The sequence below is a fragment of the Melozone crissalis genome, unplaced genomic scaffold (genome assembly GCF_028551555.1).
Source record: "Melozone crissalis strain CALT ecotype California unplaced genomic scaffold, PUWL_Pcris_2 ptg000198l_1, whole genome shotgun sequence".
Taxonomy (NCBI): Eukaryota; Metazoa; Chordata; class Aves; order Passeriformes; family Passerellidae; genus Melozone; species Melozone crissalis.
In genome coordinates this window covers 265,700-283,897 of record NW_026535962.1, presented here as the reverse complement: position 1 = coordinate 283,897, position 18,198 = coordinate 265,700, and the positions used below count along the sequence as shown (strand labels likewise).

The window sequence follows — 18,198 nt, the reverse complement described above, 5'->3', positions numbered from 1 at the left end:
GGTCTACGGCTCCCGGCCGTCTCAGCCCACGGGGCACGCCGGGACGACCAGGGCGGGGCTCGCGTGGGCAGCCTGTTCGTCCAGTCCATCACCGCTGCTTTTCCCGAGCATATCCCACACGATGACCGGGACCCACAAGCGCTCCGGGAGGCGGCGGTTCTGTTATCCGGTACCGGGAGAACCCACCCGTTTCTGCGATGGTGACCACGCGGCGTCTGCCCGCAGTTAAGATGGCGCCGCCAGCGCGTTCGGTCCGCCGCCCAGCGCTCCCGGCATGCACTCTGCGGGGCCGGGCACACAGCTGCCAAGATGGCGGACCTGGAGGAGCGGGTGTCGGATGAGGAGAAGGTAAAGGGAGGGGGTGGCCCTCTCTCCGCCGTGGGCCTGTGTCCCTGCCCCCGGGAGGGCACTGGCTTGGGAGCGGCGGGCGAGCTCATCTGGTGCCGGTGTGCCGGCCTGCGAGTGCTTCGGGGTGGGCGGGCTCCCGAGACCACCGGGCCGCCGCCGCCCGGCTGAAGGACCGGCTGTTCCTTACCTGCACTTTTCCTTCCAAATTCCTCATTGCTTTCCCATTTCCTCATTGCCTTCCCATTTCCTCATTGCGTTGGTGCAGATGATGGGTCTCGGCCAGTCGTTTTGCATGAAAATGGATATAGTCTCAACCTAAACCAGGGGATGTGTAGGTTGGACATCAGGCGGAGCTTCTTAACAGAAAGGACAATTAGACATTGGAAGGGGTTGCTCAGGGAGGTGGTGGAGTCCCTATCCCTGATCAAGGAAGGACTCGTGGCACCCAGTGCTCTGATCTTGTTGACAGCGTGGGAGACAGTCACAGCTGGATCGCCTGGTGATCTTGAAGGTCTTTCCCAACCAAAATAATTTTGTGAAAATGTGTTTTCTAGGCTGTTTTTCCCAAATCAGCAAAGTAACCAGCGTGTCTCTAAGGTGCTTTGCAATCTCTTCACTTCCTAAACACCCTCCGAGTATGCTGTTGCATTTTCTGCTCACCCCAGATGCTGACAGGAACTGCGATGCAGATCCTGAGAATTAAGCTGGATGGAAAGGACTAAGTCAGAGTAAATAGAGCCATAATTATTTTAGGAAAGGGGGAAATGAGCAGTTTGTTCTTCTTGTGTAGGAATGTGGAGAAAGTTACTGCAAGTTCGCTGCTTGGTAATATGCTGTTGTCTGCACGCAGTATAAAAATGTACTGTTACTCTTCCTTACATCACAGAAGTGTTACACTTATTGCTTGCTTCATTTCTTAATATTCTGGAGGAGTTGTTCAGGCTCATGGATCTTCAAGGATCCTACAAGGCCGGCTGTTGCTTTCATTTTTCCTTTAAACTGCAATTTCAGCTTCATTTCAGTGACATCATCTGTGAAACAAGCAGGGCTTTAGAGGTGCAGTTCATCTGTTAGTATTTTAGGTGATGTTGTTTGAAATAAGTATTCCAGAGCAGAATTGATATAGGCCTTTAGAACATTCTATTTCAACTAACTCCATGGCTCACACAGGCAGAGAAGGATAACCTCAAGGGAGGATCTGAAAGAGAAACATGCAGCAAGGATTTTCTGTAGCATGTGACTATTCAGATGAGACGAGAACTTTATATATGTTAATTTTTTAAGTTTGAGTTTAACGGTACTTTAAAGTAAAGGAAAAACTCAAAAACGTCAGTTGAGCAACAAAATTAATTCCTTCCATCCTCCAAGCTTCACTCCTTTATTCTCTTTGGGCGTATTTTAGGTAAGAGATTAATTTCTCAGACAGGCTGGGAAAGCTGGGGGTGTCCAGTCCAGAGAAGAGAATGCTCCAGGGACATTTTAGATCCTCTTCCAGCACCTAAAGGGGCTCCAAGAGAGCTGGGGAGGGACTGGGGACAAGGCCTGGAGTGACAGGGGGGACAGGACGCAGGGAATGGCTCCCACTGCCAGAGGGCAGGGATGGGTGGGAGACGGGGAATTGGGAATTGTTCCCTGGCAGGGTGGGCTGCCCCTGGACCCCTGGCAGTGCCCAGGGCCAGGCTGGACACTGGGGCTGGAGCACCTGAGACAGTGGGAGGTGTCCCTGCCATGGCAGGGGGGACACTGGGGGAGCTTTGAGGTCCCTTCCAACCCAACCAGTCTGTGATTCCGTGGTTTTCTTGTAAGTTCCTCTGAAATCTCCCGTTTTGCTCAAGCTCATTCTGCTGCTGTTTTGCCAGTTTAAACTAATGGCTGAGCAGCTTCCCTTCCCCTCAGACACTTTCCCCATTTTAGAAGCAGGAAGTTGATGCTGCAGAGCTGAAATGACACCTGAAATGGCCCCAGGGGCCAGGAAATGGGGCAGTTGCAGAAAGTCCTATTTTGGTGTTTCTGCAGAGGAGCATCCTGACACCGCCCTCCAATCAACCCGCTCCGAAAACCAACAACCGTTCGAGTGCTTGACATTTCAAATTAATCTCTCCCCAGCCTGTTTCCTGCACTCCTGATTTCAATAGTTTGACCGAAATGTTTTCTATTTTATTGATCAACTACACAAGATACTGTCTTTTTAACGTTTTCTTTGTATTGCTTAATTTCTTCAGGCACAAATAATATATATCTGTTTTTCAAAATCATTGCTAATTTGGAAGACAGTCTATTTTTATCTGAAACTCAGTCCAGTTAAGGCAGAGTTGTTACTTGATCCTGTTGGAATAAGGCAAGTACCTTTTGTTTGGAAAGGTATTTATTTCTTTTCATGGCTTGCTTAAAATAATTATGTGACAAACAATACAAACAATTTCTAATTAAAACAGAGAAGACTGTTGAGAGAAGTGAGTTATTTCCAGCTCTGGTGATAACTCAAGTGAAGCAGTTACATATATAAACACAATTCTTTGTTTTGCTGCTCAGAATGAAAAGTAGAAGATAATCAGAGTTCTAATGAACAATTCTTTAGTCACTTTCAATAAATGTCTTGTTAGACCAGAGAGGCTCATTGGTCAGCTTTGTTAGCTGGAAATGTTAGCTGTCAGAGGAAATGGGATGTTTTTATTACTCTAAGGGAGAGGTTTAATTTTGTGGCATTTCCTTTTTCATTTCTTCCAAGATCTTTCTGTTCCCTTTGGTCCTGCAAAAGCTATAAAAGGTTTTATAATGAAAACCATAAACTCTTACCAATTCCAATAGAACCAATATTTGGACCACCTAAATTCTAACTGTGCAAGACATGTATATTGGATTTCAGAACACATTGCAGTTTAATTACACTTTTAGAAGAGACAGGGTTTTTCTCTTCCAGATTTGGAGTTTCTGGACATTGAAATTTGGCTTTCTCAGTTATTAATGCCTTCCTTCATCATCACGTGCCTCCATAGAAACCCAGAATGGTTTGGGTTGAAAGGAACCTTGAAGATCATCAGTTCCACCCCTTGCCCACTTTCCACTAGACCAGGTTGCTCCAAGCCCTGTCCAGCCTTGCTTTAATCAGTCTTACAAGACTATTTCTACCTTGACAATGCATGCCTAGATTTCTCCCTAAATCTGCCACCTTCTCTCCCTTCAGAGGTGGTTTTGTTGGTGAATTGCTTCAATATGTGTGAACTCAGTAAGTTATCTTTTGTCTTTAATTACTTTTCTACTTCATTGTAGGTGCGTATAGCTGCAAAATTCATCACTCATGCTCCCCCTGGAGAGTTCAATGAAGTATTCAATGGTAGGCAATTAAGGAAAAAATGATCTGTGGTGTTTTCTTCATGTTTTATCTATTATAAGAATCTAAGGCTGTGTCACACCATACTGCTTTTAAGGTTAAGTGGCCTGGGAAAGCTTGCAGTTCTTCTGGACTATTTCTGCCTAATGAAATTGTTTCTTTTAATGTTTGCACGTGTACAGTTGAAAATAAAGTGCATAAAGAGAAGCATTTGATAAAAAATCCAGTAACACACCTGGACCCTTTCTTCTCCAGATGTCCGGTTATTGCTTAACAATGACAATCTTCTCAGGGAAGGAGCAGCACAGTAAGTACTGAGATTTCAAACACAAGTCAAATTACCATCAGAGATCCTTCTGTTTTCTTATACCCATCATTCTGTGACAAAGAAAACCATTTGCTGCATTCAGAGCAATCTTATGTAATTCCTTAGCCCACCTAACAAAGTACATAATGAAAGGTGTGGATGATTCTTTTTAAAAGCCCTAGATGGAAATTTGTGCTGTATAAAACTGACAGGAAGGCATGCTGCCAAAAAGTTTAACTCTGCAGCAGCAGCAATGTCTGATCATGTTGAATCATCTGATTTATAAAGTTAGTGAAGCCTGAAATACTGATTAATCCATAGCCTAAGTTTAGAAAAGGAACTGCCCTCAATAAAAATTTGTTGTTTACTTCCACAGCTTCATCAGAAGGTGCTTAAAGATTACACATACAGGCTTTTTGATGCTAAGATATATTTCAAGCTAGGTGGCATGTCAGTCAGCAAGTCTTTGCATAAGAAAATTGGTGTAAATATTCGTCTACTCATTTATTTACCTTGCTGCTGTCTAAATTGTAGCTGGGGTGTTCCTGTTTTGCCTTGGCTTGCTCACATTTCTGCAGGCTATCTCCTGTTCTACTTTTGAACTCTGTATTTTCCTGGCCATCCCTAAACAAACATGCTTTTTGACCTGGGGTTTATAGCTATCTACAGTGAAAGGTATTGGAAAATCCTTTAACAGTGCTTGTGTGTATTGTTTGCCCAATGAAGTTGACGTTTGCTGCAATATAATCCTTGAGTCAGAATAAATGTGCACGTGCAGCTGAAGTTCATGTTCCTTTGGTGCTCCACAGTGCATTTGCACAGTACAACATGGATCAGTTCACCCCGGTGAAGATAGAAGGGTACGAGGATCAGGTAAGAGGAAGCTTTGTACGCTCCAGGTTGTAATACTGCGCTATGAAAAAGCAATAAAAATGTTGTTTCATCAGGATGTTGGCTCACAAGCCAACATCACCATCAGCTGACTCGCTCATTCTGCTCACAAGGTACCGCTCCTCCTCCTTCCCCCGCATATCAATATGACAAACTTACTTTGATAAGAACAAAGCATAACCAAGATATTCTCTTTAAGTTCTGTGTTGTACTACTTAGCAAATCCAATTCATTGTTCCTTAAAGCTCCACACTGAAGTCACTGGAATTTTACTTAAGAGTATGAGTGATTAAAGATTACTGTCTATTTAAAGCTCACTTAAAAATCCTTATATTGCTACTTGCTTACAGTTCCTACTGGCAATTGATAATAGATTCTTAATAGTTTGTTTGGTTTATTTTCTGCAATTTTAATCTATTCCCAGCTACCCTAAAAAACAAACTTATCTTTATTTATACCAAGTCATTGATTTGGTGTAGTGATTATACCTAATATTATCCAGTCTATGCCAGCAAAACAAGTTATTTCAGGGGTTTTTTTAATTCTTTTTTTTTTAGAACAAACAGCAAGTCGTAGAGAAGCCAGAAAGCTGCCTGACCATCTGCTCTGTTCTCTGAGCCAAGCTCTGACCCAGCTTTTCTAGTGTCCCAGATATGTTTATGGGAGTATGGCAGGCATATATTAAGGGGGCTGTTCGTTGAAATAGCTTTGATGAGAAAGTTACAGACCTGCAAAAAAACAAAAAAAAAAACAAAAACCCACCCCAATAAAGTCAATATCTGGGAAACCAGAGAATTGAGGTGAAAAAGAAAAAAGAAGAGAATGTGCAAGGCTGCTTTGTGGTCTGCTTTAGTTGGTATATTTTAGAAGTAGTCACATCTATGTACCCTTCTTGCCTAGAAGTAGAGCTATTGCAAAACATGGAGCATGGCAATAAATGTTAGATCTCAGAGTAAAAGTCTCTGTTTCCTTTAGAAACAAAGAAGGAATACAGCTAAAATAACTTTAAAGACAAAGCAACCTGCTTCTATTGTAAGAATACCCAATTTTAAGCCAAATATATACATTATTGTAGTTCAATCTTTTCTGGGACTGAAATCTAAGTGCAGTATTACTGTGGAGTATTACCTTTAGCCTCACAACAACTACTAATTTAAATTATTAATATCATAAATTTTTGATTTTCTTATAGCTCAATGAAAGTACCTGTTGTAATACTGATATGCAAGTAGGTAAAAATGCAAAATAACGCATCTATATCAGCCTAAATGTATCATCATTTCAACTTCTATTCCAGGTCTTAATCACAGAACATGGTGATCTGGGAAATGGCAGATTTTTAGACCCAAGAAACAAGCTTTCTTTCAAGTTTGATCACTTAAGGAAAGAAGCAAGTGATCCCCAGCCCGAGGACACAGAATCGGCTTTAAAACAATGGAGAGATGCCTGTGACAGTGCACTGAGAGCCTACGTCAAAGATCATTACCCCAATGGCTTCTGCACTGTTGAGTATCCATCTTGTTTCCCTGAAAGTGTATTGCTCTGAGTCACTCAGTCCCAGAGCAGAGTGTGCTGGGCAGAGCTGTTGGAATTCTCCATCCTCACTAGCATTTTGGCTAACTTTGGAATGACATTTCCAAAGAGGGTGCAACTGTCTTGGCATGCACACAGAGGTCAAGGTGAATTAGACCTTTTTCATAGGCGTGACTGCCAAGCACCTTCACACCTACCCATAATAAGATGCCTGCCAGGGGAGGTGTTGGACAATGTAACTCGTGGTGCATGTTCCCAGTGAGGTACCGCCACAGCAGCCTGCACCCTGCTGCCAAGAACAGAGACTAAAAATGGCTTTCCTTAGCTCTTGGGCCTTTTTAACTCTTTTTCTAAATACAGGTTTATGGTAAATCTATAGATGGACAGCAGACAATTATTGCCTGTATTGAGAGCCACCAGTTTCAGCCCAAAAACTTCTGGTAAGACTATTTCAACATAGTGTGTTTTCTTCCTTTGCCTGGTTCCTCAAACCACCCCATTCTCTAGCTCTGACACAGTCTGAAGGACAGGGAGTTTTGGGCTTCCCAAGAAGTTCTTTTCCTTCTGTAGTGTGTTTTCCTTGCAGCCCCCCTGGCACTTAGCAAAACTCTTCCTGTGACCTCTCCAGAGGAAAAGGCATTATCAGAGCTAGGTAGATACTCCTTTACATCTCTGGAGCTTCTTTGTACTGAAGCTGCATTGTATTCAGCTGGGCTGCAGAAATTTAACTCCATGCCATCTAAAGCACTAAATCCCATGTGGTATTGGTGATAAGACAACATCAGAAACAACTTGGTTATTAATTTCATTCTTTTTGCTGTTAGAGCTTCTTGGAAATAGTTTTTTCATGCTTTGATTGCTTCTAGGAACGGGCGTTGGAGATCAGAATGGAAGTTTACCATCACACCACCAACAGCTCAAGTGGCTGCAGTGCTCAAAATCCAGGTGAGTTATTTTTCCTGGCAGTAACAGGAGGAGCTGCATTGTGCTTGTCTTACACAAATGCATTTGTCCCAGAGTGAGGTGCTGAAATGCAGCAGAGATGTCCTTCTCGAGTCAGGATGTTATTAAATAAACAATTCAAGAAAGTAATTCTTAAATCTAGTATTCTAGTAATAGTTTCAGATCTGGCCTGTGGTTTATTATGTAGCATTACCCTACAGACCTCTACTTTGCTTCACTTTATAGGGCTAAAACCTCTACCTTGAGTCTTATAATTGCTCTTAGCTCTAGGCATTTACTGATTAACATAATCTTGAACAGTCTTGACAAAGAATGAAACCTTTTAGACAATCCATCCTGCTTTTAGTCCCCGTGTAAGCAGAGGAGACTGGCACAATGCTCTGTTGTGCCATTTTAGTAGCATTTGGGGGGTCAGGAATTCTGGAGAGAGTGGTCATAATAAAACCTGCATTGTGTCTTTTTGTCCAGGTCCATTACTATGAAGATGGCAATGTCCAGCTGGTTAGTCACAAAGACATTCAGGACTCTGTACAGGTGTCAGTAAGTATGCTAAAAGATCTTTATGATAAGCAACTGTTTTCATTCCTTTAACAGCTCACGAAGCATGCTGCTATGACTGCATTCTCTTGACTAAAGTCATTTTAGGGTGAACAGTCACTGTGTTGTTTAGAGTCACGTAGGAATCCCAGATTCCCAACTGCTTAAAATTCAGTCTTATTAGAAAGTCTCTATTGGAAAGCTTCTCATAGTAGTTAGGGTTAAAAAGGACAGAATATGTTTTTCTATCTCTGTCCAAGGGAAAGAAACAGTAAGAGACATATGCTAAGGCAAATTAAGAAATCCTCTAGTTTGGTAGAGGGACCAACAGCTACAGAGTGACTCATTTTACCATGAAGGTCCACTTCCCTTTTGCTCACTAGGGTGCAGCTCTGTTCCACTTTGGAGCACAAGCCTCTACCCAGTTTGTAGTAAGTGGAAGGAACCCAGCTACAACCACAAGGCACAAGCTGATGATGTTACCTACTTTATCTAAACTCAACCTATCATTTGAGAATAAATCTATTGTGTAGCTTATGTAAGTTATGTAAGTTGCTTTTAAACATGCAAACTTTTTTTTTTCCTTTGTAGAGTGATGTCCAAACTGCTAAGGAATTTATTAAGATCATAGAAAATGCAGAAAACGAGTACCAGGTAAGATCAGTGGTAGTTAAATAAAACAGAATCATATCAGTCTCCATTTGCAGTTAATAGAAACATGGAAAAGTGACCTCTCGTTCTGTTCCTAGCTGAATCTGGTATTGCCTGTAAGAATTGCTTAGAAAAGGGTAGCAGTATTTGTTTAAAAAATATAGTTACAAAGCTGTAAAGTTACAAAGGTGTGTTGTAATTAACTATCAGGTTTACTGTACGGTTTTTTTAAAGGGTTACAAATGATTCCTGGAACAAGCATGGGAGGGAGGAGTGGGTGAGTCAATGTATTTTCCTCGGAGGAAACTTGTGCAACAGCTTTTGCATTGTCCCAGCCTCTGTGCCAGGAGACTGGAAAGAGATAAGTCAGTGAAAGACCTAAGGAGATGCTGCTACATTACAGGGAAGGTGAATAAAAAGCCTTTGACTTGCACACACACTGATGACTGCCTTATTAATTTAGTTAATAGTGGGCCGTACACCTTACAGAAAGGAGTTTGTGGCTTTAACACTAAGTTGAGCGTTCTCATAGTGTTTTATGTGTGCCCTCACCAAATGTGCTTGCCCTTGCAGACAGCAATCAGTGAAAACTACCAGACCATGTCAGACACCACTTTCAAAGCCTTACGCCGGCAGCTGCCCGTCACCCGCACCAAGATTGACTGGAACAAAATCCTCAGCTACAAGATTGGCAAAGAAATGCAGAATGCTTAATGCAGAAATAAGGAGGTGTATGAAACAGTCGTGTGCAAAAAAACAAATACGGTCCTATGCCAAGTAGATGGTTTTTAAACCAGAGCAGCATTTTTAGGGCTTTCAAAGTTACCAGGTTTTCTAGCCTGAGAGGGAACCATGGAACAAATAGTTGTCTTTGTGTTTTGTGTTTCCTGCCACATAAACTTCCTGTTGTAGCTGCATTTAATAGGTCATTTAAATTCAGCCATTCATGGCTCAGAAGTATAGCTGTTTTCAGTCACTGGCTGGAAAACCTCCTAGCTGGAAAAGCCCTATTATTACCCCAGGAGAGGGTACAGAGCGTTCCCTTCACCTGTATTCAGCACTCCAGGTATCCAGTAAGTTTGTCAAACCTGCCAAGAGCTCACGGCGACTGCAAGACACAGTAAGTGCAAGACAGTGAGTCCTTGTGTATCCTTATTCCCAGCCTCCACAGAGCAGATGCCTGCAGGCTTAGATTTTGCTGTAGAAAATGAGTTTACAGGATCCTTTACAGAATTCCCTACTGACCCAGCTCTTCCGGGGACGTAACTTTTTTTTAATCTGAAGATTTGAGCCATGTTCCCTAAAAGTGAACATTTTTCTTCTCCCCTTCCTCGTGTATGTACGGTTACCAGACATCTGCATTTTTACAGAACTACAAGATGAGTCACTGCTGATCCACAAGGGCTGGATGGTGATTAAAAATGCAAATGTCTACAAAATAATAGGTATGTTGTGCTTTAATGCTTTGTGGCAGGTTCATAGATTTGTATCGCAGGTGTATGGATGGATAGTGTACAAAATAAATAAACTTGCACCAAAGTGAAAGAAAAAATCCTTTCCATTTGTCTCAGTTGTGGACAGTTTATTGTCATGCCTAGAGGGGATTTTGGAATGAATCTCTTCTGCATGCTTGTTCTGCATTATTATTTTCCCCCTCTAACATCAAACCTAGCAGTCATAACAGTTTCTCCGAAGGGGAGGATGAAGAGATAGACATACGCCTTTCTCAGATCTTGGAACACAGATTCGCTACAAAGTGAACCTCCTTTGGTGAACTCCCTTTGCTTTGTTTGCACTTGGTTATCACTGGGCGCCTTGCAGGTTCTGGTTTTTAAACTGGCTCATGTCTTCTTGTTTTTAAATACACAAAGGAAAAAGGGTTGGGAAGAGAGGGGTGGGGTTGCCTGTGCATTACGCTTCAGGTTTTGCACAGTAACACCGCAAAATAAGTGCTTATCCTTTGTGAGTTTTAACTAATTAAAATATATTTGTATTTGCTGCTGAGACTGACAATTCATCCCTCAGGCATCCTCTGTATCAACTAGTCTAGTGCAAATACACCAGTCTTTGTTTAAAGCCATTTGTGTCTGTTCTTTCATGGTCTCATTCCTTTTAATTCCTGAAGTCTAGGAAATGGCATTACTATCCTGGAAGGTGTTCAAAAATGTGAATGTGGCACTTGAGGACCTGCTTTAGTGGTGATCACAGTAGTGGTGCTGGGTTCGTGGTTGGACTTTGATGCTCTCAAAGGTCTTTTCCAATCTTAACAGTTCCATGACTAAGGCAGGGATGGTATCAGTCCAAATGCCCTGGTATACAGACATGGGAACTGGAGGGCTGAGCTTCCAAACTAAAATAGAAACCATCACAGAGCTTTATTGCAGCTCCTCACCATGGGAAAAAGGCAGCAAGGAGGTCATTCCACTCACTCTCAGTACCTTACTTTAGCCTACTTCAGACACTCCTGGTTGTATCCTACACATGCGGTTTGTATCCTGGTTGTATCCTAAAAGCAGGGCTTTCGGAGGGTTTGCGCAGCTCTGCAGGAGCTGCTCACGGGCAGTGTAAGCGGCTCCTGCCTGCGCAGCACCCAGGGGAGATGGCAGGTTGTGTGGGCCTCAGGTGCTGTGGGCTGCGGCCCTGGACCATCCAGGAAATCGCTGCGGCAATTCCAAGAATGTGAAGCCGAAGCAGGGCGCAAGATAAGGCTCTGCACACAACACGGCTTTTATCTGCCTCAAGGCTAGGCTCCTGCTCCTTGGGCACGCTGGGAGCAGTTCCCCGCCAGTGCTCCAGCCTTAGGAGCGTTTCTATCTCTCTGTCCTTCTCCAAATCTTTCGCTAATCACCCTGCAGCCTGCCTGGTGCCGTGCCTGCCTCGGGCCCTTCTCCCCCGGCTGCTGCCCCGGGCTGTCCCTGCCAGCCCCGATCCGCCCCAGCCGGGCGGGCCCGCGGCCCCACGGCCTCTTTCGCTTTCGTTTCTCCGTGCGCGACCCGCCCTGGCTCAGCCCAGCCCAGCCCAGCCCAGCCCGGCTTAACCTGGCACTCCTGGACGCGGCACCATCTCGGCACGGCTCGGCTCGGCTCGGCTCGGCTCGACCATGCCGCGGTTCAGCGTGGCGGAGGCCAGTCTCTGGGGGTGCCAATTCGTGCAGTTCCTGCAGGACACGGGCCGGGAGCAGACGAGCCTGCGGGAAACGCTGCGGACCATCTACAACCAGGAGTTCCGCGGCAGGTGAGAGCCCTCACCTGGGACAGACCCGGGCCAGCATCTCCCAACTCCTGGGCCAGCATCCCCAGTGCCTGGCCGGCGCCACTGGCCCCCAGCAGCATCACTGGGGTCCCCAAGCTCACCTGTCTCACCAAAGCCCTGCAGGGATGATCCCCAGCTCCATGGCCCCCAGCAGCTGCCTGGGGATGGCCTTGGGCACCCACTGCCCACCACACTCCCCCGCCTCACCCTGCTGACACCAATCACACTGGCCCTTGTGCAATGTCGCCGCTGTTAATCATTGGCAAAGCCAGGGCTCGGTGCGCCGGTGGGACTGCGAGGAGGTACCTGGGGAGTCATCGCTGCTGGGAGCACGGTGGCCATGCCTTAGCAGAGCCACCACCTGTGCCAGCTCAGCTCCAGAGCACTGGCATGGGCAGGGGCTGCGTGGCTGTCAGGGCCAGGCAGTGATGCAGTGGGACAGCTGGAATGGCTGTGGCATAGCTGGGACAGCAACGGCACAGCTGGATCAGCCAGCAGGGATGTAAGATTTGCACAGGCCAGTGGGAAGCCTTTCTTCCTCTGCTGGAGCAGAGGGGACCTGCTGAGAGCCCCCTCACTGCAGCCTCAGTGTCCTGCTTCGTCTTCCCACTTGCCTCATCCCAGCTGCCTGTGCCCGTGGCAGCCGAGTCACACTGTCCCACACAAACCCTCTCCCTTGTCTCCGCAGGACTGAGGCAAGGACGCCCAATTTTTCCTGCATGTTGTTTGCGCTGAGGACAACCCACCAGGTTCAGGTGCGCGGAGATCTGGTGAAATTCAAGGTGAGTTCGTGCTGGGGCAGTGCCCACCAGGACTGGCCCCTCAGGAGCCCCCTGCAGAGTCCCAGGGCCACTCTGATTCTGGCTGCTCCTTGCAGGTGAAGAGACATGTGGTGGTGGCAGACCAGTACCGGCGACCCAGGAGCAATGCACAGACATCTGTGGCCACGTCTGCCTCAGGACAGCAGCTCAGCTCCACTCCACAAATGCCCCAGCGCTATGCCAAGCAGTGGTATGACCAGCAGCACCCCACCCTGGCACGTCCCTTGGATCCCCCAGCCCGGCTGGGAAAGCCTGACCCTCCCTCCCCACAGGGCTGAGCTCATTCGTGGGAAGCACGGGGTGGAGATCACCTCAGACTATGACCAGGGCAACGGGAATATTCGCTTCCCGGCGGTGCCGGGCGAGCCCCGGACGGTCGCTGTCCTGGTGCAGAACCGTGGCACAGAGGTGGTGACACTGCAGCGGTTCCAGGCACAGCAGCAGGCGCGGGAGCTCTCCTTCACCGATGAGCAAGGGGCAGTGCAGGGCCAGTCCCTGCTGCTACACCCAGGTAGGGTCCATGCCATACCCTGCCCCGTGCCCTGCCCCACACGCAGGATGCAGGACCCAGCCTCACCCTTCACCCCACAGGTGGGATGTACCCCATCCAGGCGCGGTGCCTCACCACCTGCAATGGGCACTTCAGCGCTGTGGTGTCCTTCGAGTTCACCAAGGAGCCAGACGTGTCCTTCAGCATCTCCCGCTACGTCGCTGCCATTGCTGAGAGCCAGCTGGCCAAGGACCTGGGGCCCTCAGCACCTTTCCAGCCCTACGAGGCCAGCCTCCAGCGCCATGTCACAGTCATCACCGAGGATGGCGTCCCCCCTGACAGGTATGTGATGAGCTCACCTGCTGCCGTCCTGAGCAGAGGGGCCCAGCCTCTTCTCCAGCCAGGACAAGGTTCAGCTCCTTGACTGCCTGGCACCACCGGACAGTGCTTCAACCCTGCTCCATGGCTGGTGACAGTGGGGCTGGGGACACCACGTAGTCCCTGAGGCACTGCTGTCCCCTCCACCCAGCTCCCTGAAAAACGAACTGGAGAGGGAGATCCCTCTGGGCACCTACCAGTACCCAAAGAGCCTCAAGGACACGATCCTGCTCGGACCCAACTCCAGAGCCAGCTCCAGCTGGGCTGCCATGCGGTGAGTGCCAAGGGCTGAGAGCAATGCTGAGGTGCTCCTTGAGTGCCAAGCTGTCCCTGGGACACAATGACATTGCTGCTGCCCTCAGCTCGCTGCTGGAAGCACCTCTGCAGGCTGAGAACTACTACCAGAAATTCCAGCTGCTGCTGCACCTGGAGGAGATTCAGATGGAGGTGGACATCCGTCGCTACGACATGCAGGACGTGACCATGGTGCAGGAGAGGGCACTGCTGGTTCTCGATGTGCGTGGGGTGCTGAGGGACGGGAGGGGTGCTGGCACAACACTGGCACTCCCCAGTGCCTGGCATCACACTGGCCCTTTGGCACAGGTGCCTGGCGTGGCCGAGAACCGCCCATCCCTGCTGAGAGGGGACCACCTGTTTGCCCACCTGAGCAGCGAGCGGGACCACTCCCCGCTCGTCCGCTACAAGGGCTACGTGCACAGCGTGGAGCTGGACAGGGTCAGGCTGGGCTTCTCCTCCAAGTGAGTGGTGTCTGGTCCCAGCAGCCTTTCTCAGAGATGCCAAAGGCCAGGAGTGGGTTGGAAAGGGCCAGGAGGGCATGGGAGAGTGCCCCATGCCCTGCTCACACCATTCCTTCCCAGGCTGCAGAAGAAGTTTGTGAAGAACCTGAAGTTCGATGTGACCTTCACCTTCAGCCGGCTGCCACTGCAGGTGCAGCACCGGGCTGTAGTGCTGGCCGTGCGCCCAGGCTTGTCCAGCCTCCTGTTCCCCTCCGCCTCCTGCCACAAGTCCCTCTTCTCAGGGCCCTTCCAGCCGCGGTGAGTCCCAGTTCTGCGGGGTGGAGGCTCCGAGGGCCGAGGGGATGGAGGCCACGGGGCTCGGGCAGCGCAGCCTCTGCTCCCACAGGTGGTTTAACCGCAAGCTGGAGACCAACGAGGAGCAGTGCAAAGCTGTGACCCACATCGTGACGGGGGTGTCCCGGCCAGCCCCATACCTCATCTTTGGCCCCCCTGGCACTGGCAAGACGGTCACTATGGTGGAGGCCATCAAGCAGGTGGGTGGCCGGTGCCCAAATCCAGCCCTGAGCATTGCTGCCCATTCTCATCCGTGGGGCTCAATGCTGTCACCTCCTCTTCCCACTCAGGTGTGGACATGCTTCAAGGATGCCCATATCTTGGCCTGTGCCCCCTCCAACAGTGCTGCAGACCTGCTGTGCCAGTGCATCATCAAGGACATCGCCCCTCGGAATGTCTACAGGCTCATTGCCAGCTCCAGGAGCTACAGGGAAGTGCCCACTGATATCAGGGTAGGTCCCTGCCCCTCCACCCTGAAATCCTGACAGCACGTCTGGGCTGGCATTCCCCAGGATAATGGGACCTCACCCAATGCCTGTGCTCCAGCCCTGCTGCAACTGGGATGATGAGCAGAGCAGCTACGTGTACCCAAGCAAGGAGAGACTGAGCCACTACCGGATTATCATCACCACACTGGTGACAGCAGGAAGGTCAGAGGAGCTGGGATTGTCCCCAGCATCCGTGGCAGGTGGACCTAGGGCTGCCTTGCAGCCGGGCTGTGGAAGCAGACCCTCTGGGAGTCAGCAGGGAGGGGTTGGAGGAGGGCAGGCAGCAGCAGGGAAATCCCTCCCCTGTGGGAGGATGAGGGTGAAGGGCAGGAGGGGAAGGACGGCCAGGTGGGGCAGGATGCTGAGAACAGCCTCATTGCGTCTCTCCTCCAGGCTGGTGTCAGCCAGTTTCGCCCCTGGGTTTTTCTCGCACGTGTTCATCGACGAGTGTGGCCACGCGGTAGAGCCGGAGAGCATCGTCGCCGTCGCGGGTGAGCAGCGCCCGCCCGCCTGCTGCCCCAAGGGCCAGTTTCTCTGCATGGCCTGGGCTCCTCCCGTTCCCGGCTGAGCTCTCCCTGTCCCCAGGGCTCCTGGCGCCCATGGATGAGGAGACCAACCCCAATGGGGGGCAGCTGGTGCTGGCAGGAGACCCCAAGCAGCTGGGCCCCGTCCTGACCTCACCACTGGCAATCCAGTATGGTCTGGGTGAGTAGGGAGAGGAGTGGGAGTGCTGTGGGCGCCCCACAGGGGCTGAGTGACCTTGTGGGGAGCCACAGGATATCACTGGGCACAGGCACCTCGCTGCTGGAGAGGCTGATGCTGCACAACCCCTTGTACCAGAAGTCGAGTGGAGGGTACGACCCACAGTTCATCACCAAGCTGCTCTGGAACTACAGGTGGGGACAGCGATAGTGCAGGAAGGGGTCGAGCCCAGCAGGGATTGGTGGCTGTGGCACTCCAGGATCTGTCCCCCAGAGCCTCAGAGTGCCCAGCTGGTGTGGGAGATCGGAGGGCACCTGCTGTCCTGGGTGCATGGTGCCCGAGAGGGCTCTGAACCCACATGGCACCCACCCTGGCATGGTCCTGCCTCTCCCAGGTCCCACGAGGCCATTCTCAGGATCCCCAACGAGCTCTTCTATGACAACGAGCTGAAGGTGTGCAGGAGCAACAGGCTTGACATCCGGAATCTGTTTTGTACCTGGGAGGAGCTTCCCAAAAAAGTGAGGGGCGCAGGAGGGACTGACCCAGGGGGTTCCCCGAGGCACAGGCAGAGCAGAGCCAAATGTTCTCCATCCCTAGGGCTTCCCCATCATCTTCCATGGGGTTTGTGGGGAAGACCAGAGAGAGGCCAAGAGTCCCTCATTCTTCAACACGGCTGAAATTGAGGTTCTGGTCCACTACCTCAAGAAGCTGCTGCAGAGCCGGGGCAGGGGAAGCTGCCCCAGTGTGTCCCCCAAGGAGATTGGCATCATCTCTCCCTACAGGAAGCAGGTGAGGGACACAGCTCTGCAGGCAGGGCAGAGGCAGAGCAGAGACCTCCCAAGGGACAGGGAGCACTGGGATGGATGGGCTGGGACAGGGCTGGCACAAGGATGGCCCTGTGCAGGCTGGATTTCGCCTCGTGCCTCCACTCAGGTAGAGAAGATCCGGAAAGCCATCACCTGCCTGGATCCCGATCTGCAGGAGCTGCCGGACATCAGCCAGCTGAAGGTAGGTCCTGGGCATGGAGGCGAGAGGAGCACACCGTGCCACAGGAGGAAGGAGGCCTGACAGCCCCAGCCCAGGGGTGCTCCCGGCCCTCACCTGCTGTCCCTGCCCCAGGTGGGCTCTGTGGAAGAGTTCCAGGGCCAGGAGCGGCAGGTGATCCTCATCTCCACGGTGCGCAGCTGCAGCATGTACCTCCAGTTCGACCAGACCTTCAGGCTGGGCTTCCTCAAGAACCCCAAGGTACTGCCTAGCCCCGTGTCCCTTGGCATCCCCCTCTGCCCTGTGGTTCTCACAGGCAGGTAGAGCTGCTCTGGCTGCTCATGCCACCAGAGCTGCCCACACCCCGCTGGGGCTGCGGGACCATGAGAGGTGTTGCAGCAGGTAACACCCTCTTGCTTGTCCTCTTCAGAGGCTTAACGTGGCCATCACCAGGGCCAAGGCTCTGTTGATCGTGGTGGGTAATCCTACCGTGCTCAGCAAGGACCAGCACTGGCTCAGGTGAGCTGCTCCTGTGCTCCTGGCCCCTGGCAGTGCTCACCAGCACCTGCCCCGTCCTGCTGCCAGCACGTGGTGCCAGGCCGTGCCCACTCCCACAGAGCAGCGGGGCCGGTGCCACCCCGTGCCCACGCTCCCCTCGCTCTGCACCTGCAGGTTCCTCAGGTACTGCAAGGAACAGGGGGGCTACACCGGATACCCTTTCGAGGAGGAGGGCACAGCTGAGGACAGACTCGCCGACGACCTGCAGGCACTGCAGCTCAGAGTTTAGCACCCAGGTGAGCAGAGCTGGCAGCAGGGCCAGGGTAACAGCTGGGGCACTGGGAGGCCTCTCCTGCCCCAAATGCCGCAGGACTTAAATCAGTTTTTGCTTAGGGCTTGCCTGTCTCCATCTCAAAGTCAGGAGCCAGCTCTGCCATGAGGTTTCTCTGCAGGAAATGCACCTGGGAAGGGAGGAGAAGCCCCATGAAGGTGCATCCCCCTCAGCCTGTCCCAAGCCTGCAGCAGCTCCTGCTTTTTCTGTCCCAGTCCCGGGGTGCTCCATGCATCCCTGTGGAGATGGGGCTGAACTCACAGGACCAGAAGGTGTTGCCAGCCTTTGCTGCCAGCCACGAAGCCCACACCAGCACCAGACTGGGACAACTCTCCATTTTAATAATTTTTTTACATGGCTGTGGCAAAACTACTCTCTGTGACTGGTCTCACCATTCAGTGAAAGGCTGAAGCCTGGAGGCTCTGGCCTCCAAAGAGCATCACTGGGTGCACAGGGGAGCTCGCTGCTGCTGTGATGGGTGACTGGGGAAGGCAGGGACCTGGTCTGGGACGGGTTGGCTCAGCTCTCCTCTGGGCAGCTGCCTGGCCTGAGAGCTGGCATGGCCGTGCAGACACTCTATTTCCCTCGAATAAATGTTTAAA

The 18,198-nt window shown here is 50.3% G+C and overlaps 2 protein-coding genes across 2 annotated transcripts; both read left to right on the top strand.

Annotated features, from left to right (window-relative positions):
* Positions 1-292: 292 nt before the first annotated feature.
* CAPZA1 (capping actin protein of muscle Z-line subunit alpha 1) lies at positions 293-10,639 on the top strand. Its single transcript, XM_054293991.1, has 10 exons — positions 293-348; positions 3,619-3,682; positions 3,935-3,986; positions 4,796-4,859; positions 6,175-6,381; positions 6,771-6,850; positions 7,277-7,355; positions 7,842-7,913; positions 8,502-8,564; positions 9,135-10,639. Exons 1-10 carry the CDS (start codon positions 310-312, stop codon positions 9,273-9,275), a joined length of 861 nt encoding a protein of 286 aa, XP_054149966.1. The 5' UTR covers positions 293-309; the 3' UTR covers positions 9,276-10,639.
* Positions 10,640-11,661: 1,022 nt separating this feature from the next.
* Positions 11,662-17,554, top strand: MOV10 (Mov10 RISC complex RNA helicase). The gene is made up of 20 exons (XM_054294049.1): positions 11,662-11,795; positions 12,502-12,595; positions 12,691-12,824; positions 12,907-13,145; positions 13,226-13,466; positions 13,654-13,776; positions 13,865-14,018; positions 14,106-14,260; positions 14,381-14,557; positions 14,646-14,793; positions 14,884-15,045; positions 15,140-15,572; positions 15,667-15,786; positions 15,875-15,977; positions 16,178-16,301; positions 16,381-16,572; positions 16,717-16,791; positions 16,903-17,028; positions 17,198-17,286; positions 17,440-17,554. The coding sequence occupies exons 1-20, from the start codon at positions 11,662-11,664 to the stop codon at positions 17,552-17,554; spliced, it is 3,138 nt and encodes a 1,045-aa protein (XP_054150024.1).
* Positions 17,555-18,198: the final 644 nt, after the last annotated feature.